Genomic DNA, 26,875 nt, shown 5'->3' on the forward strand with positions numbered 1-26,875 from the left:
TTTCAAATCATTATAGAAAAGATTCCTTTAAAAAGCATGTATGGCTATCTATACACGTTCACATCAGCAAAGTGAGAATCTATGTCAATTTTAAAGTTACTCCAACATGACTCTAGAGTTTTATTATTAAAAATATAAATAAATGATAGTGAACTAACCTCACGTTGACCTCATTTCACACTTTTTTAACGTGGAAGTGTGTAGGAACCATAAATGCTTTTTATTGAAATATGAGTGAAAAGCATCCATGGTTCTATGAAATGAGGTCAATCTTAAGTCATTCCAACACGACTAATTTTTTATTATTAAAATTGGTGTTTTAAATATGAGTTATTCTGGAGTGATATAAGTTAAAAAGCATCAATGGTTCTTATCCACTTTCATGTCATGAAGTGCAACATGAGATTCCAACTTGAGGTCACTTCAACATTATTCTTTAAATGTAGATCGAATCGTGATTTGACCTGGATGGACCATTGTTAGCAATTTGTCAATTTGTTCATGAAAAAATTAATGATTTTTTTATTTATATTTTTCAATAAAAGCATTATTCTTTCAAATAATTGAATAATTAAAAATTTTGTGTATCTTAATAAGAAGTTAAATCAAATGATTTATTCAAGAAAATAATTTTTTTATGAATATTGTAATATTCAGTTAAAATCTGACATCTACATAAATTACCAACGAAGCTCTAGCCTCCTCGATTAGTTGGATTTCTCAATCTATCCAGCATCTCCACTCTCCAACGATACATTCAAACAAGTCTCTCTCTCTCTCTCTCCAACAAATCAATCAAAAGAAAGTAAAAAAAACCATACGTGAAAACAAAAAAGAAGTACATCCGAAATCAAATCGATCTCTACAACTTCATATAGAAGAATTGAAATGGAATCGATCTATGCAACTCTTTAAAAACAATTATCGGTTCTCCTCTCTCTCTCTCTCTCTCATGGTTGCTTGAGATCTAAGTTGTAACTTTTTAAATTAAGTTTAGATTTTGATTGTTCAAATATTTTTAAGAAATTATGAGTAAGAATTTTACTTGAATATTGTAAATCTTTTATTAGTTTTTTAGATTTATAATTAAATCATCCCAAATGTTTGCTCAATTGCCCAAGTGGGGGAGGAATTAATTTTTTTTAGATTCTAAATTTGATTATATGTATGCCATGCATTCTAGAATCTAGAGGAATAGCTAACATAATTCAAAACTTCCTAACTAGAAAACCATTGGATTATGATAATTAAATTACAATATGGGTTGACTTCCTTTCGAAGTATACTGAATACTTGGTTTTCGAATTTTTATGTGGGGCATATAAAGCATACATCGCATATTTCCTATTTAACAAATATTTGACCGAATTTTTTACAACTCAAAATTGAACAAAACTTGAATTTGTTACGCATTAAATTTTTGTTGTATTTCAAATTGCTACGGGTTTGGACCAGATTTTGTAACAAAATCGGCTCCTTCCAACAAATATCACAACAAATAAAGAAGGAAGGAGTAGCTCATCCATCCCCAGAGAGAAAATGACATGAGACTACGATCAATAGTAAAAATGAGCAGAGAATAATTCTCACGTTTGGGTCTATTTTCTCTTGCTCTTTCATGTATAGTGGATTTTCCCTAACTCGAGGTTTGTCTCTCTTTCATAGGTGGTCTCTAAATTTATTCATCGACAAGAAAAGATATTATGGTTATCCTTTCCTTTGCAGTGTGTTGAGGGGCTTGGAAAAAGAGGTATCAAAGAGTGTTTCACTTAGTAGTGAAGACTACCCATGATGTTGCTAAGGAAATTTGGGGATTCTATTTTATTGGAGCAAATTGAAAGAAGAGTTTCACGGAATTTTTTTCGAAGATTTTGTGTCCACGCGGAAAGCGTTATGCAATTTGGAATTTGGGTCAAGTGTTGCTGTCTTTTTTGGCATTTTATTTCTTTGATCTTTTCATATTTTCTCTTTATTCATTGCTTTGTATGGGGGTTACCTCGTCCTCATGTATCTTCTCTTTTATACTTAAAAACAGGATATCTAACCCGCCAACCCTTCAATATGCCATGCTTTCTTAGTCTGATTGACCCCATGAAGGGGCCACTTCCTACTCACTTGTACAACTGAAATGGGTGAGTAGAAATTCTAGTTGAATGGAGTAGTATTTCTAAGAGTTGGATTTTTGAAGTTCAATTTTTGAAAGTTGACAATCAAAATTAATTTCTCTAGTGTTTATCTGCTTATTTGGAGCAACATAGGACAACTCCCCAAAATAAAATAAAAAATACGAGCACCAACATCATAAGAATTCATTTGGGGAAATGTGGCAAAAAACCAGCCTCACTCATTAGCAAGTCCAACCCCAACCTGCACAATCACAAAGAATGAACCTACTCGAATGGTAAGGGGTAGCATCAGAGTCCTAATATCAGAACCCCAACCTTCGCCTATTTATATTTATTAAAAAGGGGAGGGGTTTAATAGCATCAACATGTCAGAGTGCTTTGTATCAGGAATTTGGGGTCAACAACAAGAAACATAATGTTTTGCCATTCAACCACTTTTAAGTTTTCAACCATACTTTTGCACATGTAGGGCACCATACCAAACCAAAGCACATTTTCTTAAAAAGTGCCACAACCAGCCTTTATTGTACATGCCAAAATCATCTCAATTGGCGATAACTCAATCCTGTTAGTCTGCAAAAGAAATAATTATGAATTGGTTTCTCTTAACCATGTGGATGTCAATTCTATGCCAGATTAGCCTCAACATTCCTATACCTTGGCATCATTGTTGTTGTCAAAACCTTATCCTAAAAATGTAGGGTTCATTAAACAATTGATGGTCCTCTGTTCCACTTCGTCAAGAGACACTCTAACAAGAACCAAACGGCATATTTGATCAAGATATATGTAATGAGCCGACAAAATTTTACTCCTACTGCCACTGAAACCATTGTTCCCCAAAATTCTCAATCCCAATTAATTTTGCAAACACGTCATAAATCAATCCATAGCATCCAGTTACATAATAATAGCATTGCAAACAATCCTCCACAAATTCATATAAAAAGACCTTAAACAATAGAAAAAAGAACATGTTCCGTAAAGTCAGTGATCCATCCAATCAAAATATGTACAAACCTTTCCTCAATTTTTTTATATAAAAAAATAAAAAAAGTTCAGGTGGAATGATATGAACCCTCACCCAATAAATACATAAAAATACCCATGTATTGATGGTGCGGAAGGTTAAGACCCTATTACCACATTTCGATGTCGACATTTGTAACAACCCACTCTGTGACGACTTCATTTTGGTACCCTTCTGTAGCGTCCCGATGTTGCCTCTTTCACCAACGCCCCGCTGCCCATTTTCTGTCAATTTTTCATTATGATACTTCCTTTTTGGGTCCCAAGGTAGGCTTTTTTTTCCCCTTTGGAGGTTTGAATTTGAGATAAGGTGCTGGCTCTAATATCACACGAATCCAATCAGAAGTACACCAAAAATAAGTTAAATGAAACCAATCCATACACCAAAAATACCTAGGTGATAATGGTGTCCAAAGTTGAACCTCTCTCTCTCAGGGGTTGAATCGACTCTGGTAACCTTGATTTTGGCCTCCCAGGTCGCCACCGCCTTCCATTAACTCCCTGGTGCCCACTTTGTGACAGCATTCACTCGACTCACCTTGTGGTCCTTCTCCCCAACTCATTCCTTCTAAGGTTTGATGAACCCCAAGAGGGCGATACTAGTGCTGCCTCGTAATAATATCGTATCAACCCAAACAATACACCAACAATACCTAGGTATTAGTTTTGCGGAATGCTTCGAGGCTGTAATCGGGAACCAACTCTAAGGCCTCCCACCCACTTTCACTCGATTAGAATCAGAAATTCAGACTAATTTAATTTGTAGTTTGGTACGAAATTTCAAAAAATAAAATAAATTATTCAATCCAAATGCAGTCACAATTAACAAAAAGACATGAACACATTCGATAAATAATCGGAAAACTAAAACATGATTCCAGATTAAAAAAAAAATGGAGTCATAAACAATCGAAAATGAAAACATTCATTCATTGATTCATCAAAAAATAATTGTACATGATCAAACCCCCAAATAAAAAAAAAGAAAAGATAAACCCTAACCCTAGAAACTCATTGAGAGAGAAGAACAAGAAGCCATACAAGTCACTATCTCAGCAAATTTTCCCTCTAATATGTTGGTAAAATCAGATTAGCTTGAAAGGGAGAGGCCAAGGAGTAGATCTGGGGACTTCCACCTTGTCTTTGATCCTCTCGATCATCTTTTCCTTCTTAGGTCTTGAGTTCCCGTACGATCCCTTGAAACGTTTCCCTTTCTTCGTCTTCTTGTCTCCACGACCGCATAGAACAGGCAGTGACGTGGCAGCTGCTCTCTCTGTCATCGCCACTCTCCTAGCTATCGCACCGCACCACTGCATCGCCATACCTAACTTCACTTCCACTGCTCTCTCCAAGTATAGATCACGCGATAGAACCCCAAGTGTAATAATAATAATAATGGGAATTAGAATTTAGAACGTGCGTTGGTGGTTTCAATGTACTTCGCTACAGCATAATTGCTGTTATGTTTCCTATCCATCGTCCACTATTTAGTAAAATCAGAATAGTCAATGGATGGAGACGGATGTGAATGGGCACCCATTTAACCGGAACCAAAAACCACCGGTTCGGTTCCTCTTATATTGGAGCTGATTAAAATCGGGACTAAAATGAAATCGGAACCGTTAGGTTCTATCTAATGGGTACCTGAAATCGATTTATTTTATCATTTCTTTTCATACAATCAATGATTTAAGGTATTTTTTATTTCAAAATAATTGCATATTGTATAAAATTCTTTAATTTTTTTATATAAATTATCGATTAGAGTTTAAATGAGTTCTTTTCTAAAAATTTACTACTTTTAACTAAGATAAATATTTATTTTTGAAAAAAAATCATTAATTTATATATTTAGTACAACAAATTATAACTAAGCTAATAATCTTATTGATAATACGTTAATTTTTTTTTTAAGAAAAAAAATTAAAAATGCTTTTTTTCTCATTCGATTCTTGAGAATTTGAATCAATGGGTACTCATGATTTGACAGTTTCGATTTCATCTATTTTGGAACCGACAAAAATCAGAATTGACTTAGGGTATGTTTGATTGCATGAAAAGTGACTTTCCATGGAATTTGAAATCTATGAAAAAATTGTTATGGAAAATAGGTAGGGTTGGAAAATTAAATTCTATTGTTTGATTTTACTTTGATAAAATCATGGGAAAATTAAATGAGAAAAAAGAAAAAGAAGGAGAGGAGGAGGAGAAAGAAAGATGAGAAAAGGGGGAGAGAAAGAGGATAAGTGGCGGTGGTGGCGATAGCGACGGTGGCGATGATGACGGAGGTTAGTGAGGAAGAAGATGAGGGGAGAATATGGTGGTGGTGGTGGCGGAGGTGAGGGATGGAGAAGGAGAAGAAGAGAGAGAGAGAGAGAGGAAAAGTGGTCGGAGATGATGATAACGGTGACAGCGACGACGACGGTGATGATGATGATGGCGAGGTTAGTGTAATGGTGGTGGTGGTGGTGAAGAAGAAGATATGAGTGTAAAAAAATTGGAAATGAAAAATATGGGTGGATTTTTTGATTGAGGTGGAAAATGAATTTCCATTTTCATGTGCAATCAAACACTTAAAAAATATCATTTTCCATGGAAATTGATTTTCCACCCTATTTTTCATGTGCAATCAAACATACCCTAAATGTAAATGGTTATAATTCTAAATTCCTTAGGAACCAAATTGGACCGACCCACTGACACCTCTAGCTAGAGTGTTATAATTTGTCTGATCAAATTAATTCCTATCGGATGATTAATAATTATGCATTTATTGACACTTGATTTGTAGCATCTCAACAACATTATGATCCATCCAACGAATATCTTTGGCTAGTATAACTTCAAGAGTCTGCTCGACAAACTAAGTATAGGGATCTTGAGCTCACATGTTGACATCCAAAAAACATGATCCCGCCATCGGGATGTTTGGAAAAATAAATTTTAAGAAAAATTATTTTTCACTATTTTATTTTACTTTTAAATTTGAGAGTTTAGTAACTGATCATTTTTAACACTTTAAAGGAAGTTCAAAAACCATTTTTTTGTTAAATCTGAATTTTTCCATGAAATTTAAAAGACTGTAGCATTGGATTGTCAATGTAGTAATCCACGTAGGCCAATAATCCTTAGTAATATTTGAAATCTTACTAAGTTAGTAAGAAAAGTGTTTTTCTAACTTCAATGGCCTTTTTTTTTTTTTTTCCTGTGATAATCCGGTACTTCAGGTAATTAGGTAGATATACAACTACACATTCTTTTATTATGTCACGTGGCACATCATTGTGATTGTGGATTTTCTGAATGAGGGTTGAAAATGAGTGATGGATATGGAGCTTCAGTTAACGTGGTTCGAAATTAAACACGATTTTACTACTAAATAAAACGGAAAATCTTTGATCCTTCTCCACAGAGCCAACTAACTCTCTCTCTGAGTCTCCTCTCCTCAGTCCTCATAGCTTTGACAAAAGTTGTTCCATCATCAATGGAGCTCTGCAGAGCTACTACGCTTTCTTGGACCAACACCATTATAGGTCCCTCTCTCCACATACCAACACCCGTATCTGTAACTGTAAGTATCCATCACTCTACTCTACTGCATCGATTATCAGATTCTAATTCACTTGTTCTGAATGATGTTTATGGTTTGAAATTCTACTTCATCTAGATGTGCGTGAGTAGGAGATTTAGGGTTTCGTGTGTCAACAACAACAACAACAACAACAATGATTCTAGTACATCTCAGAAGGTATGCCTTTTGATGTTGATTTGTTCGTGGGTTTCGTTGATTGGATTTAACAAACCGGATTACCAGTGAATTTTGGCGGGAAAGTCCAGTCTCTCCATTTTGTGTGTGTGTGTGTGTGTGTGTGTGTGCGTGCGTTTTCTAGATTGGTTTTAATGAATTTAATAAATATATTTTCAGAATTCATTAATAATAATAATTTTCTGTTATACGCTGCATTTATAGACAATTACTCACAAAATCTCATTTTATTTAATATCACAAGCATTTAAATTATTAAAACGCTATTATGTTTATATGAATAAAGAACAACGAGACCAATCTAAACCAATTGATTTGCTGAGTTTTCAAATATAGGCTGAGATGACTTGGTTCAGTCGAGCTGTTGAGATGGGCAAATCACGGGAAATCTCCCTCAGATGCCTCCTAAACCAAGATTTAAAACCATGAACATAGCTGTTGGAAATATTTTTTGGGCTATGTTTCATCCTAGACCTGACCCAACTACTGGGGTCATCTTAATCAATGCCTATAGGAGCTGCATTTACTTTATAGCATCTATGATACAAGCTTTTTGTTTGTGATGGGCTTAAAAGTTGAGTTCATTGTGTTTTATTTGGCATATTGGGATTAGAGGGTTTTGTTGAATGTTGCAGGTTTTGTTGAATGTTGATTCCTTGTGGTTTGTTGCAGGAAAATCAGATGACTGTGTCAATAACTGGAGCGACAGGTTTTATAGGTCGAAGATTAGTTCAGAGGCTGCATAAAGGTTATGGTGGTTCTGCCTAATCACAACATTGTAAAATTTGAGATTATTATCATAAATTGTTAGATTGTTATGTGGCACGAAGAATTATGAGTATGTTTTGTAGTGAGTACTGAGGTTGATTGTTAGATTGTTACACTATGTTGTTATTTTTGTGAATCATCTTTTCATCTAGCACATCGTATATAAAATGGAGGTTTCAAACCAATATTATAAATGATAAAAATAACGAAATTTAGGGTTATGACAGTGATAGTTATTCGCTGTTTTAATGGTATGTTCTCTTTCAAAATTTTACTGTACTTGTAGGTATGATATTTTATTTGAAGAAAACTTATAAAGTAAAGGTCCCTAGTAATACGATAATAGCTATTATAATGGGATAGTATATTATGATTTTTATTTTACAGTGTGATATAACACTTATTCACCATAGACCAATAACATTTACGGTCTCCTTAAAGCATATTTGAAACTCAGTTAGGTGGTCATCTGTTGAGTGTCACACCACTGCTATTTGTACTATTTCTATTGATGATAACTACCATCTACACTAATTAAATCTGATATTTCATTTGCTTAATTTTAAATCTTTACTTTATCCTGCACCTATCGTACATATTTAGTGCCTCACAATTTTTTCTTGGGAATGCAGATAATCATCATGTTCGTGTTTTGACACGGTCTAGGTCACAAGCTCAGTTAGTTTTTCCTGGTAAGAAGGTAATGGATGCTTTTGTTGATACATTTGGTATTCTTTCATTACTAACAAGTTGTCGGAATCTCCAATTGAATAAAATGTCATAGAAACTACCTAAAGTGAAAAAAGAAAAATCTGTTTAAGAAACTTCCCTTTACTCTTTTTTTTTACTATCAGAAAATATTTGTACTTAATACCAGGGTAGTTCAATCTGAGACTTCTTAGGCTCAGTGTGCCCTAATAGATTATAATTATCTTAACTAACAAGTGTTGGGCGTAGCGGCAAGGGCCTCCCTCCAAAAAGGGAGAGAGGTCTTGAGTTCAAGCCCCCTTGTTGGCCACCCACAGGGATTTATCCTGGCTTACATGGTATGTGTGGTTTGTTGGGTATTTCATGTACCTGGGGGATTTGGGGGAGATATGGTGCTCTAAGAGGCTGCCTCGTCCCTGCTAGTTGGGTCAACGGGTTTGGATACCCCCGTCATCAAAAAGAAAAGAAAAGAAATGAAAAATTATAATTATCTTCAAAAATTAAGTTGATGTTTGGTGTTTATGTTCCTAGCATTGTGATGTGTGTGCGTGGGTGGGTGGGTGGTGTGTGTGCGTGGGTGGGTGGGTGTGATTAATTCCCTTTGTCTTTTTTTCCCTTGGATCCGTGCAGTCAAGGACTTCCCTGGAATTGTAATTGCGGATGAATCAGAGTGGAAAGATTGCGTTCAAGGTTCAAATGCTGTTGTGAATTTGGCTGGAATGCCTGTAAGTACAAGATGGTCTTTGGAGGTTAGTATTATGAATTTGTTTCTTCTTCTTCTACTTCTTTTCCCCCTTTTTGATTGAAGCACAAGCTTTGCATCTCATTAAGAAAAACTTGTGAGTACTTCTTAAGTTGCATATATATATATATATATATATATATATAATATATATATATATATATATATGTATTTCAATATTCATCCCATGATGGTTACAATAACATTTTGCTCCATCGTTTGTAGTCATTCTGTATTAAACCACGTAACAAGATCACCCCATTTTCATATATATGTCCATTGTGCTGCAGGTCAAGAAAGAGATCATGCAAAGCAGAATTAATATCACCTCAAAGGTTATCATTCATCCTATCCCTAACATTATCTTCAATCCTATACTCCAAATAGTGATGAGTGCCTGTAGGTTTTCATTTCTGGATGTTCACTTAACTGTTGGAACTAATTTGTGAAGGTTGTCGATCTAATAAACAATTCTCAAGATGATGTCCGGCCAACAGTTTTGGTTAGTGCAACAGCTGTTGGTTATTACGGTATGCATTAAACTCAAATATGAGGGCTTGGTGTTTGGAAAATGCAGGGTCACTATTAGCCCTGCGGAGCTTCATTTTATTTTGAATGCCTTCAAATATTCTTTATTGAGATTTTTGCTCATTCTCTTCTCTTCTTGCAATGCTGAAGGCTCTAGTGAAACTCAAGTATTTGATGAGAGAAGTCCATCAGGAAATGACTACTTGGCTGAGGTAAGAAGTCATCATTTCATCTTCTGTTTTTGGTGGATTAGTCACTCCTTTGAAATCGTCTTACTATGATATGATTGTTCCATTAGATTACTTGATATTGTAATCACTGGAAAATATTTTGATAAAGCTGCAAAAAAAATCGATAGCAATTGATTTCTATGTAGCATTTGGATCTCTTCTCAGTCTACGGTCTTTCATCTTACAGTTAAAGTATCAGGGATTTGTGGTCATCATCATATTACTTATCAGTAGATTTACGTTGGGCACAATGACAAATATTTGTCCTTCAGAAACTTTTACTGCTAATAAATCATTCTAATCTAGATTCCACTAGTACTTCAAGCCTTTTCATTACTCAAATGTTCTAAAATAAGGGGGTCAAAAAATGGTAAGAAAGTCAAAATAAGATACAGCTTGGAAAATATTGATTCATAATTTGGAGGAATTTGGGAGGTTGAATCCAACTACAACTAGGATGTTGGCTCCCATATTGTGAAGGTAGTGTCCAATTTGTTCATGGTACAACGTAGGACTCATGGATGGTAGATGGCTGGGCTCTCCCAAATTACTTCAGAAACCAAAGGGTTTCTAGTGCATAAGGTCGAGGACAGCAAGTTTTCCAACCAAAACCATGACATCAGATGAATACATGATTCATGACAACTACTTTGGAATATACTAAGCAGGGTCGTAAGTCATTTTATGACTCGTGAACTCTAAAGCTGGACCCTCCCTTTGCACATGAAGTAAATGTTTATTTGAGGCTTGAATCATTAATTAATAATCTGACTCATGGATATAACTCTGAGTCCACTTGTGAGAACACGTGTTCAGTGTCATGACTCATGACCCACACATAAATGTTGAGATTTATGCCCACATGTTATGTTACACGAATTGAAGCACGAGGGTTTAATGACACATGCAAACCTGAATATCAAAATTGGGCCTACATGTATTCTATGTAACAAACATGAGTTGTTAAATTCACATACTTATCATGAACAAAGGCATGGTCTCATTCGCAAAGCATTATTTTTTTCTTTAGTAATATGAATAAAACATTTCAGGTTTGTAGAGAATGGGAAGCAAATGCACTCAAAGTAAATAAGGATGTTAGAGTGGCACTTATTCGCATTGGCGTTGTTCTGGGAAAAGATGGTGGTGCTTTAGGTACAATTGCTTTTTCATACTTCGTTTCACCTCGTATGTTTTGCTGTCTCAATTTCTTTGATGTGTGGTTCTCTCTCATTTTGACTTGAGAGTTGTGCATAGCTCTAAGTTGGAGGTTTCAGTGATCATTTTTACACGAAGCCATTTTAACCATTGTTACACACATCTTCCTCTAAGATTTTGTGATAAATTTTGGTCTTCCGATCACTCAATTCTTGTGCTATTTAAACTCTTATTTCTTTGACACAATGCAGCCAAAATGATCCCTCTTTTCATGATGTTCGCTGGTGGGCCTCTGGGCAGTGGAAAACAATGGTAATGTTCTGGATTTCTCCTTCAATTCTTTTTGAAGTTACTGAACACCACTTCTCGGTTGACCAGTAAACTATATCACAGCTAGTTATTATTTGCATTGAGATTATATGAATTAGGGTTTTGGGTTTGAAATACTGTTTTCTATTTTGTTGTGACGAATAATATTTTTTTGTCACATGTTAAGATGAACCTAATGTGACTTTCACTTCTCATCTGATTCTCCAAGGGATTGATTTTTCTCACATTTTTGTAGGTTTTCCTGGATTCATTTGGATGACATAGTGAACCTTATATGTGAAGCTTTAGTAAACCCATCATATAAAGGTAAATGCTTATTATTGCATTGTAGTAGGTATTAAATTTCAGTTTCGGTGTTTATTTCAGTCAGTTTAAAAATAGAAATATTTTAATCCATGTGGAAATAAATACAATTTCATGGAAATGTAGAAATAAGGGAAATATTGAAAAAAAAATCATTAAAACTGTGGAAAATGATGAACTAGACAAGGAATCACACTCATAAGTCATCAAACTATAATAAACAACCATTTAAAGTGTGAAAATGAAGATCAGTCATGTTTTGCTATGCATTGGTGCGGGTATTAACTATCAATTACTTGATGGCCAAAAATTGGTATGTCACCTTAGCCACACAGCTTCATGGATTGGGTCAAGCCCTATATTTATTATGTATTCAAGTTGAGTGAACCAAGTCAATAACTCAGGCCAATTCAGAAATAGAAAGATCAACCGGTACATGTGAGAATATCCTATAAACAAGTATGAAAACTAAGCAATTTGGGCCAATTACGCAAAGCCGGGCCTATAACGCAATATAGGTTTGGTATGATTATGGCTGTTAAGTATTTCATTAATGTGTTATTATGTTTTTTGTTTTTAATACTTATAAATAAATTATTATATATCCAAGTAATTTGAACATAGATGATTTTATTTGTGTGCTTTTGTGAAGGTGTTAATATGTTAAGAATAGTAAAAAAAAAATGATCAATAGATATCTAACTAGGCATTTCTGTAAATGAAAAAATATTAAGTGTATTTTACACTTCCTTTGTACAAGCAATTTATATTTTTTGTTATTTTTATAAATTTTATCAATGGTTGTAGGTTTTCAAAAAGGATTATTCTTGTCAAATTTTATTGTTCATCGAAATATTACCATTGTATCTTGCATTTTCATACCTGAAATATGATTATTTCGGTCTAAATTTACAATTCACCAAAATATATACAGAAATGTATTGTGATTTCTACTGAAATATATACCAAAAGAAACTTTCAATTAAATTTCCTGTTGATTATTGTGAAAATGGAAATATATCAAAACCTATATGCATCAGACTGCAGGGGCAGAGCCAGGATTTTGCCCATGTGGGGGCAACCAAGAGTAGAATTTTTTTGTGGGAACAAAGAAGAGTGAAAAAAAATAGTTGTGGGGGCAACTAAGAGTGGAATTTTTTTTGTGGGGGCAATAATGGCAGATTTTTTTATCCTCCGTTAAAATCTGTTGCAATAGCTCACTAATCCATAGACTTTGAAAATTCTTGTGAGGGCAAGTATCCCCACAGCCCCCAATGTAAATCTGCCCGTCGGACTGGACGTTGAAAATGTGTGATCTTGAAGCAAAGTTTAGCAACTAAGTAGTTGACACTGGAGGAAGATATAATCTAATTATTTGTTTTAGTTTCGTACTCTCGTTATTGGTTGCTACTTCCCATACCTGACTTCTGCATCTTTGGTCTTTAATCCTGAACATGCAAACACATTAAATCAGCTATCTCTGGTTATTGAATATTCTGTTTCTCAAACCCTTGCTCAACTCCCCATTTGTCCTATTATTATGGTCAATTTAGAAGTGCCACCTTAGCTGAGTTGGTATGATGTGTGGAGTATTGTTCCCACATCCTAGGTTCAAACACCTCGATCCCAACTTCACCCTGCTAACCACTAATCCTTTACCTATCAGAAATATATATATATATACACTAATGCTGGAGTGACATCGGATTTACTGCGATTTTTAACATTTCTGAAATGGAGGTGCGCATATAACCGTAGATGTGTTCCCAGCACGACTCATATTGCCATTTTTATTTTCACTTTTATTTGCTTTTCCATAGTCTGTGTCCTGATTTGCTTATATACTAGCCGCAATATTTGGCCAGGCTATAGACTGCTTGTTAGATAAAGAATAGATAACTCTTATATTTATTAATTTTTGGGGACTCGGAGCGTAAAGACATGTCCCTATTCATGGACATACTAGACCTTCTCTCACGTCAAGTCTGAGGCATGGTGCTGAGCTTACAACTCTAATGCTACCTATGTTAGTTCTATAGAAAGCATAAACTGATGAAGCAACACATTGTTTTCTTATTTGGCTTTTAAAATTTAAATATTTATTTTATCGACATAATCGTAACCAAGGTTTAAAATCTTGTTTTGATGTTGAGAAAAACCCAAACGATATCCGACCAAAACATTTTGACATTCCCAAAATATTCAATGTCCAACTCAATATTTCATTCTAGTTTAGGCAGAAACCAGAATATTCTGCTGAAAAATCTTGAAATGGAATAAAACTTTGAACCATTATCCTCACTGCTGATGTGAGTTAAATATTTGAGAAAATTTATGGTGATACTGGTCCTCCTATGCCAATATGGCCTGTTCAATTGGTGGGGCAACTCTATGATATGGTCGTTTATCAAAGGGAATGATGCATTTGAGTCCCAAGTTTTGTTTCCGTTGAACTCGAGAACTATTTAAATTTTCAGGAGTAATCAATGGAACTGCACCAAACCCTGTTCGCCTGACAGAGATGTGTGAACATTTGGGAAATGTCATGGGTCGGCCCTCCTGGCTGCCTGTACCGGATTTTGCCCTCAAAGCAGTCCTTGGTGAAGGTGCTTCTGTTGTAAGTTTTTTATATCCTTTTCCCCCATTTTTCCTGTTATGTTCTATCTTTTACTCACTTCAATTTGCTCATAGAAATAGTAATTGAACTAAGTGCAGGTTTTGGAAGGACAAAGAGTGCTTCCTGTAAGAGCCAAGGAGTTGGGGTTTTCATTCAAGTACCCCTTTGTGAAGGATGCACTCAAGGCCATTCTTTCATCCCAGAACTGAAGTTGACGTGTGACAATCACACATTCTTTATTCTTTTTTGTTAGGAGTCACACTTCTTGAAACTCAGAGAGAGGCAAAGTATGCAATATTATTATTTTTTTCATTGGAGATGTCTGATAGCACTGAAATTCTCAATGTAGTTTGTTTTAAACTCATTAAAGTCTGTGATCTGGGTTCAAACTGCTTGTCCTGACAAAAAAAAAAACTAATCATTTAATGATAAAAATCTTTCTGTAATTGCTCATATGGATATACACCATCTTTCATCAAATTGTGATAAGTCAGAAGTTTTGGTTATGTAGAACATTCAATCCGAGAAAACCTCCTCTGCGTAGGCTATTTACCAAAGTTCATTATTTTGACTAAGAACTCATTTCCACAAACAACTCAATAGTAACCAACTGGGTTAAATCTACACCCATATTTTTTTTTGTGTTGAAATCCTCTTGGCGATCATGTTTAACAAACCAACCACAAAATTAATTTTTATGTTGGGATCCGCATGAAGGGCATGTTGGATGATCCAACAGCAAAGTTACTTTTCCATTCCATTTGAGAGCAGATTTACAAAAATAAATCTATTCAAACATTCAAACCCTCATAAAAAGATGACTTGAAAAATCTGGACCATTCTATTAAAGCAAGACTTCATTTCATAATATTGTTATTCATGTTGGAATGGACAATTTTTTGGTGATGTTGATTAATATGTTAAAAGACAAACTTGTTGTAGAATTAAATTGTTTAACATGATGTTCATGTGAACCAATTGATTATGATTGTAGCTATGTGATTTTCAACAATGGAAAACCTCATTTATACTTGGTTTGGAGTCCCACCATTCTTTTTTGAAAATGGGTGTAAATGAAAAAATCGATTTTATTACATTGTAGTGATTCTCATTCATGAAAAATGATTAGTCTACCTAGAATTTAATTAAGGAAGTTCGATTAGAGAGTAGGGAAGGTATAAGGCACCTTCTCTCCACCCTAGTGTGGTTACCTTTAGACTTGATCATTTTTGAAAGATAGTTAGAAAAAGAGCAATAATGCATAGTGAAATGCATGAGGAGGTAGGTGTGTGCAATAAGTGAACAATGTACCTCTTTACGAGAGGGATTTAATATTGATGAGAGACATAAATGGTTGTCCTATGGAGAAGGACATACTTATGTAAGTCTATACTCCAAAAACATGATATGTGAGAATGCCTTTTAATTTTTAAATATCTTAAGGGCAAAAGATGAATTTGGTATGGAACCTCTAGGATCAAGCCATTTGGCTAAGATATGTGGACTAGGCCAATTCTACCCCCAAGGAAAAATAGAGATGTCTCCTACGTTACCCGTAATGGAGTCAAATGTTTGTTAAGAATAGGAAAGAATAATCGAATTGAATTCATAGATTTACCTAGGTTAGGTCGGTTTATGACCCATAGTTCTCCACTGATATGACATGTTGTTTTCTCATTCATTCCTTTTCAGGATCGGTTGTAGTCTTACAAACTCTATCAATGGTATGGACTAATATGTTCCTTCATCAAGCGAGTTGGTGCAGCACAAATAGATGACTCAGATTCAATAGTGGAACCCAGCTCAGATTGCAAGTGCAAAGGGTTTTGTAGGTGTCTACACAACATGTTTAGAGCAACAATGTGAGAGATTATGCTCCTACTCTTGCAAAAACGAACTAACAGGGTCAGCTACCTAGCCAACCTTCATTATTAAATGTTGCTACTGTATGGTGGATCTCATTGTGAAAAGACCTATTATTGGATAATTCATGGGTAGACAAAGAATGAGTGATAGGTGTAAAAGGAAATTTAAGAATGGTTGAAGGGTAGACATATGAAAATATTGTGATAGATTTCTATGTAATTATCTAAAAAACTTGGAGTAAATGGTATAAGACAAAAAAAAAATGTTTTTGGGAACATGAATAAAGGATGTCATGTGTAAAGGTAGGTTTTGGGTCTTTAACAAATATCTCAAGAGTATGAACAAAAGATTACTTTGAAAATATACTCATTACGAAGAGATATGTGACAACAAAGGATCACGTATATGTAATTAGCTCTTTTTGACTTTCAAGGGCAAAATGAAACTTCCCAAACCTTTTGACAAATTTACTCAAGACCTAAGCAAATTTTCTTTTGACTTTAGTCTCATTGGATGGTACAACAGTCATTACTCAAGGGAGTGTTGACCCACCAATAGACTTAAATTTTTTGATTACCAATGAGTAGTCTCCTTGGGGGTTGGGGCTTATGGAAGGTTGTCAAATGACATATGTTTAGGGAGGATAAATAAAGAATGCCAAGTTGACTCTTTTTGGAAAGAGCAATGGGCCAAATTGAAGGTTTTGGGTTATAGGATTTTTATTTGGGATATGGCTAGGCTTGGTGAGGGCTTAAAGAAAGGTTGGACACGGGCTTCGGTGTAATGGAGGTTGAAGAAAAAGATGGATTGAGAGAAAGCCACGTTGGGGCTCTTATTTTGGACAAAAACTTAATCTCTCTTTGAAATGGGCTTTGGGCTAAGTGGGGGTAAATAAACCTTTTAAAGCTTCTACTTTGAGTTGGGCTCATGCAATTCGGAGTGTCTACAATGATTTTCACGTGAAATTTTTTTTTTTGATAATTGTAATATATTAATAAAAAGGAGAGAAACAACAATCAAAGAGGCCGAGATGGCCTCTAAAAGAAATCATACAAGGAAAAGAAAAATCAAAAATCACAAAAAAGTGTTCCATCTAAAAACGAAGTCTTCAAAAGTAATCCCCGCAAAGTCTATGTTTTGTTTTGACCAATGGTACAATAGGCCCAAGATCTCCAAAAAACCACCGTGAGAGCTTCTTCTCTTACTATTGAACACCCTGTTATTTTTTTCTTTCCAAACCCCCCAAGCAATAGTATATATATGCCAGTTTAAACAATATGATAATCAAACCATTCACTTGAGGGCACAACTCTCACCTAGGAAGAAAATGGACATTCTTCTTTGATCGTGCGCTTACCCAAAGAGGGACTTGCATAGGGATTGTCCTCTTACCAGAAGGGGGTAACTTGAGGCGGCACAACAATTGCAAGCCACATCCATCAGAGGGTATAATTCTCATAGGTTTGATGCACATAATTATGTATTAAGTACATGCTGCATGGACTGCTCGTTCTATTCCTGATGAGGCATCGAATATTCCAATTTTACATCTACTTCAGATGGCCAAAATCTCTCAATCTATATGTTTTGGAAAATTTAGAATTAAATGCAGTCAGTGTTGTACATATGGCAGACATGCAAGGGGATTAGGATCAATTACATACCATTGGATAGGGTTGTCAAATTATCGGTCAATGTAATACCTATGATGAAAGTTTTCATTACCATGTTTCAGTATCTAAGAAGATGAACAGTTCACTTTAGAAGCTCTCGTCATTTTAAAATTATGATATACAGAATCGAATAAGATTCTTCTTTCATAATTTCTGATCCACGGGAAGAATGGAAGAGTTATGGGAATTAAAGGATATACCAACTATTGAGTATCAGATCAGCCCTTCAATGAATATTTTTTCCCAGTGAAGGCTTGAAACTTGGACTCTTCTTTCTTTTGAGGTTCCTCTTGTTTGGTCTCTTTTGCAGCAACCTGCAGTTATCAAGAAACAAAAAAATAAATCAAGAAAGCTTTTTAACGTGTCCACGTTGAGGAAATAAAAAGCCCAAACAGTTTACATTTGAACCAAACATCAGACAAGACGTACCTTTTGAGCTCCTTTGGGAGCATGATTTACATTCGAACCAAACACAAGCTTTCCCTGAGCTTTCCCTGCTGAATGCTGAACACCACCATCGGATGCCTCCGGTTGCTTGCCTTTGGCTCCCGGGGAAGAAACTGGCGGAGGTTGATGCTTCAAAGGCTTCCCATCCAAGCGTTTCCCCATACCCATAAATGGGCTGAATTTTGGTTCCACCTCAGCTGGAGCCTCTTCAACTGCAAAAGTAGCTATTATGATTGGTTTGTATCTCAAAAGATAATCCAATTGTTAATCCATTAACAATCACAAAAATCCAACTCCAGCATGACAAAAAATTTATTTAAACCATGCACACATAATCCACGTGAAGTAGACAAATAAGAGATGTCAAAACCATGATAATCATCTAAAATGAGGATAAAGGAAAGAATGCCAACGATAGACAAAACGAACCTCTAGTTGGTGCCTTGCTTGAAGGAACAGATTGCGCGGGTCTTGCAGGTTCCTTATAATCAAGGGGAGGTGCGAAATCAACCTCACAGTCCGTCTCAATGATACTTATTGCATTAGAAGGTTTTGTTTCTACGATATCTATGTAATACTTCTTATTGTTATATGCCACCATAATACTGTCCCCGGTGGTTAAGCAGGAAAAGTTCCTTAATGTTGTCTCCAAGCTGCAGGACCCCCCAATAAAAAGGGATTAAAAAAGAGAGGAATATATTAGGTGAGCTCCTAACTATTTTAATCAACGATGTCAACAATGTAAGAAGAGACCGTTGACATTTTAATTTAGACAAGCGGTTACTAAAAGTGAGAATAATAAAAGCAAGCTCTATAACAATTGGTGCATGAGTTCCCTGAGAACAAAAAATCTTCTCTAGTTACATCGCACTTACTTGCCAGATCTGCTAGCTCACTACCATGCGTGCAAGGGGACACAACAATATGACCCAAACAAAGCTCCAAAATATGACTCAATGACGAGGAAAATTACCGGTGAACTTCAACTGAGACTGAAATAATAACATTTGGAGAGTTTCCTTCAGCTATTAATGGATCCATGACATGCACATTGAAAGAATCAAGCCTTGAAAAGGAGTAACACTTGCTTCCTTTTTCTGAGGAATTATTAGCGATAATTAGGCCAAAGTAGACCTTCTTACTTCAACATTTTTGTATTGAGTTGGCAAAATAAAAACCGCATTTATACATGAAAAAGAAGGAGAAAGCCCATGTAAAAAGACTCTTGAGGAGGTCAAGTGCGAGAGCATACCACATGACACAATAATACAACAAAATTATATAATGGGGCATTTCCATCTATATCCTTCAATCTGAAGACAAAATTGCTGAAACAAATTCCCCTAAAATCAGAATTAAAAATCTCTACACTCATGCTTAAACACTAAGTGTTCCATCCAAACCCACACTACCTAGGATATCAGAGTGGTGTTGGATGGGAGAGGGTAATTAAGATTTATAGATTAGTTTTGCACTTTTTGTTGCTCTCCAATTTTAACCAAGGATGAGAAACTCTATGCTCATTTGCTTTCCACCAAAAACATTTATTGAGAAGGTGGGCAAGTCAATACATATACTTACATGACTTTTATTTCTTCCTTCCTTTTTTTTTTTTTTTGGGGGGGGGTATGTTTATAATTTAAATTTAAAGTTCAACTTTTGCTGCTTTTCAATTTTAACTGAGAATGAAAAACTCTATGCAACCAAAAACATCAATTGACAAGGTGGGCAAGTCAACACCTATCCCCTATCTACTGAAACCTTATCAAAAGACACATATACTTACATGGCTTTTGGGTTGGAAATATCTAAGAAGTCCTTTGTGTGGGGCTGCAGTTTCACATATGTTCCCTTTGGGAGAGTCACGTTTTTAACTTGCACGGTGTCTCCCTCTTGTAAGAGCATGTTTTCCATCATCTATAGACAGCACAATTGAAATAAATAAATAAATGTTAGTTTCACTGACCCCTTGCATAATCAAGGTGAGCAACACAATATGGATGTAGGCAGAGATTTGCACAAACTGTATGATGCCTACCCAGTACGGCATGTAGATCATTCCTTCTTCAGCAACGAACTCCAGCACACCACAATGTGAAACCCGCTCAGCAGCAGCATTGCGAAGCTCAAACAGCATTGGATAATCAATATGAAGAGATGCTGCAGGATGGAATTTTAGTAATAAAAATCTGCATTAGAAGTCATGGTGAATCAAAAGTTGTAGACTTCTAAGGTAGAAGAAATGACAAATCGTACAAGACAGAACCATTCATACCAGAAGCCTTATGAACAACAATAAATATAATAATATGGATGGTACAACTAAAAATAATAAATGTTCCCTCACCTAGGCGGTCCAGAGCTGAGGGAGGCATTATAACTGAAACAACTCAAAGCAAAATAAAGTCAAGAGAAGTCACAAGGCACAAAAGATGAAACTGCTAAGAGTAGTATGAACAAGGAAGATTAGAAGATTTAACTTACTTTTATCACCACTTTCCAGTTGTGGCTGCAAATTAAGAGAGAGAAAACTGGGATTAGCAATATTTTAAAAGAGAACGAAGAAGAAGAATGATCATCAATTTCCTGAGCAAATTTAAACACAGACAAGAAAGAAACTGTACATAAAACTTCTGCCTTTTTGTATCTACAATACAAACATCATAAGCATATATGAACTCAAAGACCAAGCTAAAAATGATGTAAGATGGGATTCCCAATGGTCTTTCCTCAAATGTACTTATTTCGCTATTACTCATCTGTAAAAGTGTAGGTTAGGAATTGTGGTCTCCTGTATAGTGTTTTCTTTTACACTACATTGCCAGTCCCAAGCCCAGATAAAGGATGATATTTACGTCGGGTTGGCAGCGGGTGTGAAAATTCGCCACATCCTAACATGAATCCAGATCACGCATTTGGAGGAACCTGTTTTTTTAGTCAACTCAATTTTAATTTTAGGACAATGCTTCAATTTGACGATGGTAATGGAAGTAGTTTAGGAATTCTCTGTAAAATGCGTAAATAGAAATTTAGAAGATACCAGGGTATGTTGATCATCTTCAACTTTTATTTCAATAAAAGTTGACATAAAATACCAAGCCATCTTCCATTATGAGTTTAACAGAGTCAGATTTAGGAACAATCTGATCCGGTGTTAGTTGTTTTATGAAAGACACTAAACTCCATGGGGTTCCCAAAGTGTGTTGAACAGTGACTAATAGAAAGAGAACACTTGCCCCAGATAAGGTTGTGTTTTAAAAAAAACAAAATTAGTGTTTAGCATACAACGCTTCTTGTTGAGAGGTCACATCAACAGATTTCTTCGGTTACAGTTTGTCTCTTTAAAAAATCTGTTATAGTTTTCATAATCATCTCTCAAGTAGGTTTGACTTGGTATAAATTAGCAATTTTTTCTTATCGGTAAGCCAGTTTTTAATGAGTTCAGTAACTCGGTGCTGGAGGGATTTCAACCTAGGTCTCTGGTATCATCACCCAAAGAATTTACCAACAAATCGGCATAAATTAGCATTGCTCAACCAAATCAAACCTATTTCCAGATAAAGAAGATAAGTAGACAAAACTACAGTTCTAGGAGATCCCCAGACATTCTATGGGAAATTAGAAACGTCAAAATGAGCTGTGACTCAGTACTAAATCAAGGGCTCAGAAGACTGCCGCATAAAACTCAAAACCTTCATGAATACAATGGACTAGAATAGAAGACCTAGAATAAAACTCACTATTCTGACCCATTACAGCATCTTAGTAAAGAGTAGCAAAACCTAAATAGAGATATGATGAGGAAAAAGCATTTCAACCTTGTCGATAAAAGATACAGGGTAACAACGGTATGTCTGCTCAAATGACGTTCCATGATATCCATATCCTTCAAAAAACTGCAATGTCCATAAGAACCATGAAAAAACAAAAAAGTCATATTTGAGATGCATGTTAACAATTCCATAGTAATATCTATAAATTTGGAACACATAAAGAAGCTTAAACAATAAAATGATTTTTTCCTTATTAAACGAATTAAAACTTGTTGAAGCACATCATTCCACTTAAGTTCAAATTCCCACAGCAGATGATTAATGGAAATAACTGGAGTCCATAGTGCTACCTTATATGCTTTTAAGTGGCTTCAATATGAAAATTTAGAATAGGAGGGAGAGTTTATCAAGTTGAAGGAATTTTCATTTCAAAGGAGGTGCATTTAGTTAGGTGTTTATTTTCCCATGATCCTTGCTTCCTTCTTTCGATTGCATTTTTTGCATTTATGAATTCATTACTTTTATTAAGAGCAAACTTGGTAGCTTAAAGTCTTAAGTGATATGGAATAGTAATGCGTAGCGCAAATCAAGCCAACGGTCAAGGTTTCGATGAAAATTTTGTAATTATTTAGGTTTTCTCCTAATTAGGTCTAGATTTATCGTTCAAGATTATTTTATATCAGTTAACATTTAATCATTTTCTCTTTCCTACAATAATTGCAAAAAAATTCATTCTACTTTTGGGAGGTTTACCCTATCCTTAGCCCAACTCCTTAACCCATTCCCCAACCAAATTTTCCCAACCCCCTTTTTTTCTCTTCTTCCCTCACCGTTCTGTATCAAATAGTGTTCAAGAACTTTCTACTTACCAGAGAATAATCAAAGCTGTGAAGAATTTCAAAATGAAGTGCAATGAAATTACAATAGAAATCCTAGCAACAAGAAACCCCACTTTTCTACCTTACAGGCTTATATTTCATTTAATTTCACTTTTGGTTACAATCCAAATGAAAATCATTCAAATTTATACTGAAATGTTGTAAACTTTGTCTAAGACTCATCTGTATTTGCCAAAAGTTGATAGGAATCCCAAAACTTTGAAATTCGGGAAATTGTGAAATTGCTCAAAATCAAAAGTACAACTAAATTTTTTAACATTTCTTCAAAATTTAAACCCTTGCTTATAAGGGTGCACATCATGTAAACATTTATTATTATCTAAATTATTTTTGGATAAGGCATGGTTAGTCTTAAACATTTAGTAAACTAGAGTTTACTCGTGCCTACTGCCAGTCATCCTCATTGGCATTAAGGGGGTAAAAGAGGAAAGACAATAAAGTTGTAGGAGGTATTATAAATGGGGTAGAAAGTTCAAAGCAATAAAGTAGGAGGGGTAGTATTGAAAAAGGGGAAGAAAAGAAAAGAGAAAATTTGGAGGGGTATTATTGGAAAGAGGGTAAAAGAGAAAAGGCACTAAAGTTGAAGGGATGTTTTTGGAGACGGGGTAGACTAAGGGGAATAAAGTTGAAATTATTCCTTGAGATACGTGCGAGATTGAATCTGAACTGTTCTTTATGGCGGATAAATATTGGGGGGAAGACAACCGTTGTATTTTTTTATATAGATGGTGTAGGTTCACCATAAGCCGTCATACTGACACATATGCCTCCGATAAAAGCAACGCAATTAAGGGGCCACTCCTTGGATGGACCCATTACCTATGAAAATTATCAAAGTATGTTTTATACTTCTGTCATTAAATTACGGGTCTTGTTGACGTGTGCCCCTAAGGGCACACGTTAAAGTGCAATAAATACACTTGGGGAACTTGAATTTTGTACCGAAAATATCCTTTAAAAAATTATTTTTACCAAAATATCCCCAGATTCAATTTCCCAGGTGTATTTATTGCTCTTTAACGTGTGCCCTAACAAAATCCTTAAATTACAAGCAACGGTCCTAACAAGTAATCCATTTCCATTTATTAGGATCATCTGATCAATTTAATAAGGGACATGTCAAGTATGTCAGGCCTCACACATGATTGTTACTGTTAGGGAAATTTTCTGACATTTCTTCAAAATTTAAAACACTACTTATATAGGTGCACAACATGGAAACATTTATCATTATAAATTTGAACCTTTTTTTTAACTGATAAGGCTTGGTTGGTCATACACATTGAGTAAATGGTGTTGTGGACCATGGACCACCATTTTGGCACAAATGCCTCCGCTGTAAGCAGCACGATTGAGGGGCCAACGGCCCTAAGAAGTAATCCATTTCCAGTAATTAGGATCATCTGATCAGTTTGATATGGGGCATATCAAGCATGTGGGGCCTCACGCATGCTTGTGAGGACATATCAGGCCTATTCGAGTTGCCTCAACCATGATTTTCAAATATAGATATCAGAAACCAGAATAAATTAAATAATTAATTAGTCCCTTGTCTCATGAAGATAATTAAGATTCAATAATCAATATTACGCTACAAATCAACAAGAACACGGACTAATGACGTAAAACACAAAGCAATCTACCATGCAACATACCATTGTGATTGTGCCTAGGTTTTCTGTCCAGATAATCACGTTTCACTGCTTCAGAGCTACCTACAAGAACAAGAATCGTGAAGATTAAATAAACAAGCTTAATCGAATATCTTCTAAGCAGAACTAACGTAATCCAAGCTTTGATCGAATATACGTCACTGAAGTAATCCAATCGAAGAAATCCATTATTAAGAAACCGTAATTTAGATTAAAACGTAATGAAAGACCAAACAAATCAAAATTGAAATCAAAATCGACAGTGAGAACCAGAGAATTCGAAGCACTTAATGAGATACCGCAAAGGAAGATAGCGCAGAGATCAGGGTCGAAAGCGCCAAAATCAAAATCAAGAACAGAAGTCGATCTTCGAAAGGGAATCCTACAGCACAAGATAGTGCGTCTCTTAGACGAGACGCAAGATTGTAAAAGATTCGAAGTTACAGTCTTACAGAAGAAGAAGAAAACACAAAAACATAAAAAGTAAAAAATAAAAAGAGACGCACGCTAGTTTTTATTCCTATGTACCACTGTACAATCGAATTTAAGATGGCTCGACTCGGGCGAGTCAAATCGGATTTCTTGTGGGTTGTTCTCATCTGTAAAAAAAATCGATTTATAGAGTCATTAGTTGGGGGCATGTGCAAACCCACATGTATTACAAAAATTACGGTTTTGGTCAGGATCTTGACTCTTAAGAATGGCTCGTAAAAGAAAAAAAAAAAAACATGATCCCAATCCTTTAAATGCAAAATCCAATGGTTGAGATTTATATATTCTTATGATAAGTATCTCCGAGATTTGTATTGTCATGATATTCATAAATCTCAATTATTGGATTTTGTGTTTAAAATGTTGGTTTGATGTGTTTTTTTCATGAGTCATTCTTAGGAGTAATGGATCCCGACCTAGAGTTGAAGTTTTTATAATAAATTTAAAGGATATTGCTAATTTTTAAATAAATAATGTAGTATCGTATGATATTTTATTATTAAAAATATTACAAAGTCATATTTGTAATTTAAAAAATTAACTCTAACAATTTTGAAGTCAGGATAACCCGAATAAATATTTTTAAAATTAAAAAAAAAAAAAAATTAATCAGATTGTAGGAGGTGCATTTGTAATTTTATTTATTTGTTAAAAGTAATTTTGATGGAAAATACTAATGTCCTAGACCTTGTCAGGGCGTTAGAATTCTCTATTACATTTATTTTTCAATAATATCCTTACTCATTTTATCTTTTAGTGAAAAAAACAGATGCATATTGATCTTTTATACGATAAATGTCAAGGATATTTTAATTTTTGGATTTTAATGTCATATAAAGATAACATAATAAATGCATTTATTAGGGGCATAATAATAAATGCATATATTACTTAAAAGACCAACATACCCTTATTTTTTCTCTTAAAAGATAAAATGGATAAGGTTATTATTGAAAAATGAATATGGAAAAAGACTAAGATCTCATTTGAACAATAGCATTTCCCAATCTTAATAATAATAAATTTAAATGCCATATGTAGGCAATTTTGAAATATATGATCCATTTTAGGAAGAAAATTTTGGAGTTGAATGACTTGCTCCAACTTATCTTATTATACTTGTAAAGATGATTGGGTATTTTTTGGAGTACATCTAAAGGTGATGGATTTATCAATCACACTAATTTTTGGTGTATAAGACCTTTAAGAAGTGGATCCATAGTTCTTTGGATTGGTGGGTTCCAAAAAGTGTGCTACATGTCCATCAAATTTGCATTCCCCTTGGTGCACAAAAACACCAAGAATAATCCTCAAATGATTCTATGGTGGTAAGCTAATCTTGGGATGGTTATTCGTTGTCAAATACATGATTTACATGATCAAGATAAGAATTTGCATGAATAATCTAATTAAGGGGTTTTTTTTTTTTTGAAATTTTACTACTTCGGATCATTCCACCAATAATTCGCATCGATAGCTTTCCTTGTCCTCACCATGAATGACTTGTCAACGGTGTCCTGGGCTCCAAGTTTGAAAATCGTCTGACATCTTTTTATAAATAGGAATTGAAAGACTCTACTACATTTATTCCTATATAAAATATAAAATTTTATATTTTAGCAATTTTCTTTCATTTTTTCACATTAAGTGAATCGTGATGATTTCTATAATTATTGGGGTCATGGTTGACTTATATAGACCAATTTAGGATTTTGTTTTGGAGGTTGCTCCAAAGATACATCGGACTAATGGGACTTGGTGAGCCAAG

General features: G+C 34.8%; 3 protein-coding genes across 5 annotated transcripts; 1 reads left to right on the plus strand and 2 right to left on the minus strand.

The window, feature by feature from the left end:
* Positions 1 to 4,061: 4,061 nt before the first annotated feature.
* On the minus strand, positions 4,062 to 4,539 carry LOC147407448 (30S ribosomal protein S31). The gene has a single exon (XM_086436025.1). It carries the CDS (start codon positions 4,475 to 4,477, stop codon positions 4,241 to 4,243), a length of 237 nt encoding a protein of 78 aa, XP_086292151.1. The 5' UTR covers positions 4,478 to 4,539; the 3' UTR covers positions 4,062 to 4,240.
* A 1,949-nt stretch (positions 4,540 to 6,488) lies between these two features.
* SULA (NAD(P)-binding Rossmann-fold superfamily protein) lies at positions 6,489 to 14,751 on the plus strand. Its single transcript, XM_086436026.1, has 13 exons — positions 6,489 to 6,726; positions 6,823 to 6,903; positions 7,594 to 7,669; positions 8,322 to 8,381; positions 9,028 to 9,146; positions 9,430 to 9,474; positions 9,591 to 9,669; positions 9,818 to 9,879; positions 10,950 to 11,052; positions 11,307 to 11,367; positions 11,621 to 11,691; positions 14,166 to 14,305; positions 14,404 to 14,751. The coding sequence occupies exons 1-13, from the start codon at positions 6,640 to 6,642 to the stop codon at positions 14,512 to 14,514; spliced, it is 1,095 nt and encodes a 364-aa protein (XP_086292152.1). The 5' UTR covers positions 6,489 to 6,639; the 3' UTR covers positions 14,515 to 14,751.
* A 3,003-nt stretch (positions 14,752 to 17,754) lies between these two features.
* UFD1 (ubiquitin fusion degradation 1) lies at positions 17,755 to 25,103 on the minus strand. 3 transcript variants are annotated; one of them, XM_086436029.1, is made up of 10 exons: positions 24,915 to 25,103; positions 24,619 to 24,674; positions 22,110 to 22,187; positions 20,776 to 20,800; positions 20,639 to 20,671; positions 20,330 to 20,451; positions 20,078 to 20,208; positions 18,721 to 18,944; positions 18,274 to 18,503; positions 17,755 to 18,158 (listed from the first exon to the last, which is right to left on the minus strand). In XM_086436029.1, exons 2-10 carry the CDS (start codon positions 24,619 to 24,621, stop codon positions 18,063 to 18,065), a joined length of 942 nt encoding a protein of 313 aa, XP_086292155.1. In that variant the 5' UTR covers positions 24,622 to 24,674; positions 24,915 to 25,103; the 3' UTR covers positions 17,755 to 18,062. The 3 variants fall into 3 exon arrangements, with proteins under 3 accessions (XP_086292155.1, XP_086292153.1, XP_086292154.1); XM_086436027.1 differs by having other exon boundaries at positions 24,619 to 24,678; XM_086436028.1 differs by having other exon boundaries at positions 24,619 to 24,678; positions 24,886 to 25,103.
* Positions 25,104 to 26,875: the final 1,772 nt, after the last annotated feature.

This window comes from Akebia trifoliata, chromosome 3, assembly GCF_017979445.1.
Source record: "Akebia trifoliata isolate Shusen 1 chromosome 3, ASM1797944v1, whole genome shotgun sequence".
NCBI classification, from domain to species: domain Eukaryota; kingdom Viridiplantae; phylum Streptophyta; class Magnoliopsida; order Ranunculales; family Lardizabalaceae; genus Akebia; species Akebia trifoliata.

Bases quoted from the DNA above. Each gene is read 5' to 3' on its own strand.
- LOC147407448 (XM_086436025.1), bottom strand. From the start codon at position 4,477: ATGGCGATGCAGTGGTGCGGTGCGATAGCTAGGAGAGTGGCGATGACA.
- UFD1 (XM_086436029.1), bottom strand. The intron at 18,504-18,720 runs GTTCGTTTTGTC...CTACTTTTGCAG, and splicing joins AAGCAAGGCACCAACTAGAG to TTGAAGAGGCTCCAGCTGAG. The intron at 18,159-18,273 runs GTACGTCTTGTC...TGATAACTGCAG, and splicing joins CTCCCAAAGGAGCTCAAAAG to GTTGCTGCAAAAGAGACCAA.
- SULA (XM_086436026.1), top strand. From the start codon at position 6,640: ATGGAGCTCTGCAGAGCTACTACGCTTTCTTGGACCAACACCATTATA. The intron at 11,053-11,306 runs GTACAATTGCTT...GACACAATGCAG, and splicing joins AAAAGATGGTGGTGCTTTAG to CCAAAATGATCCCTCTTTTC. The intron at 11,368-11,620 runs GTAATGTTCTGG...ACATTTTTGTAG, and splicing joins CTGGGCAGTGGAAAACAATG to GTTTTCCTGGATTCATTTGG.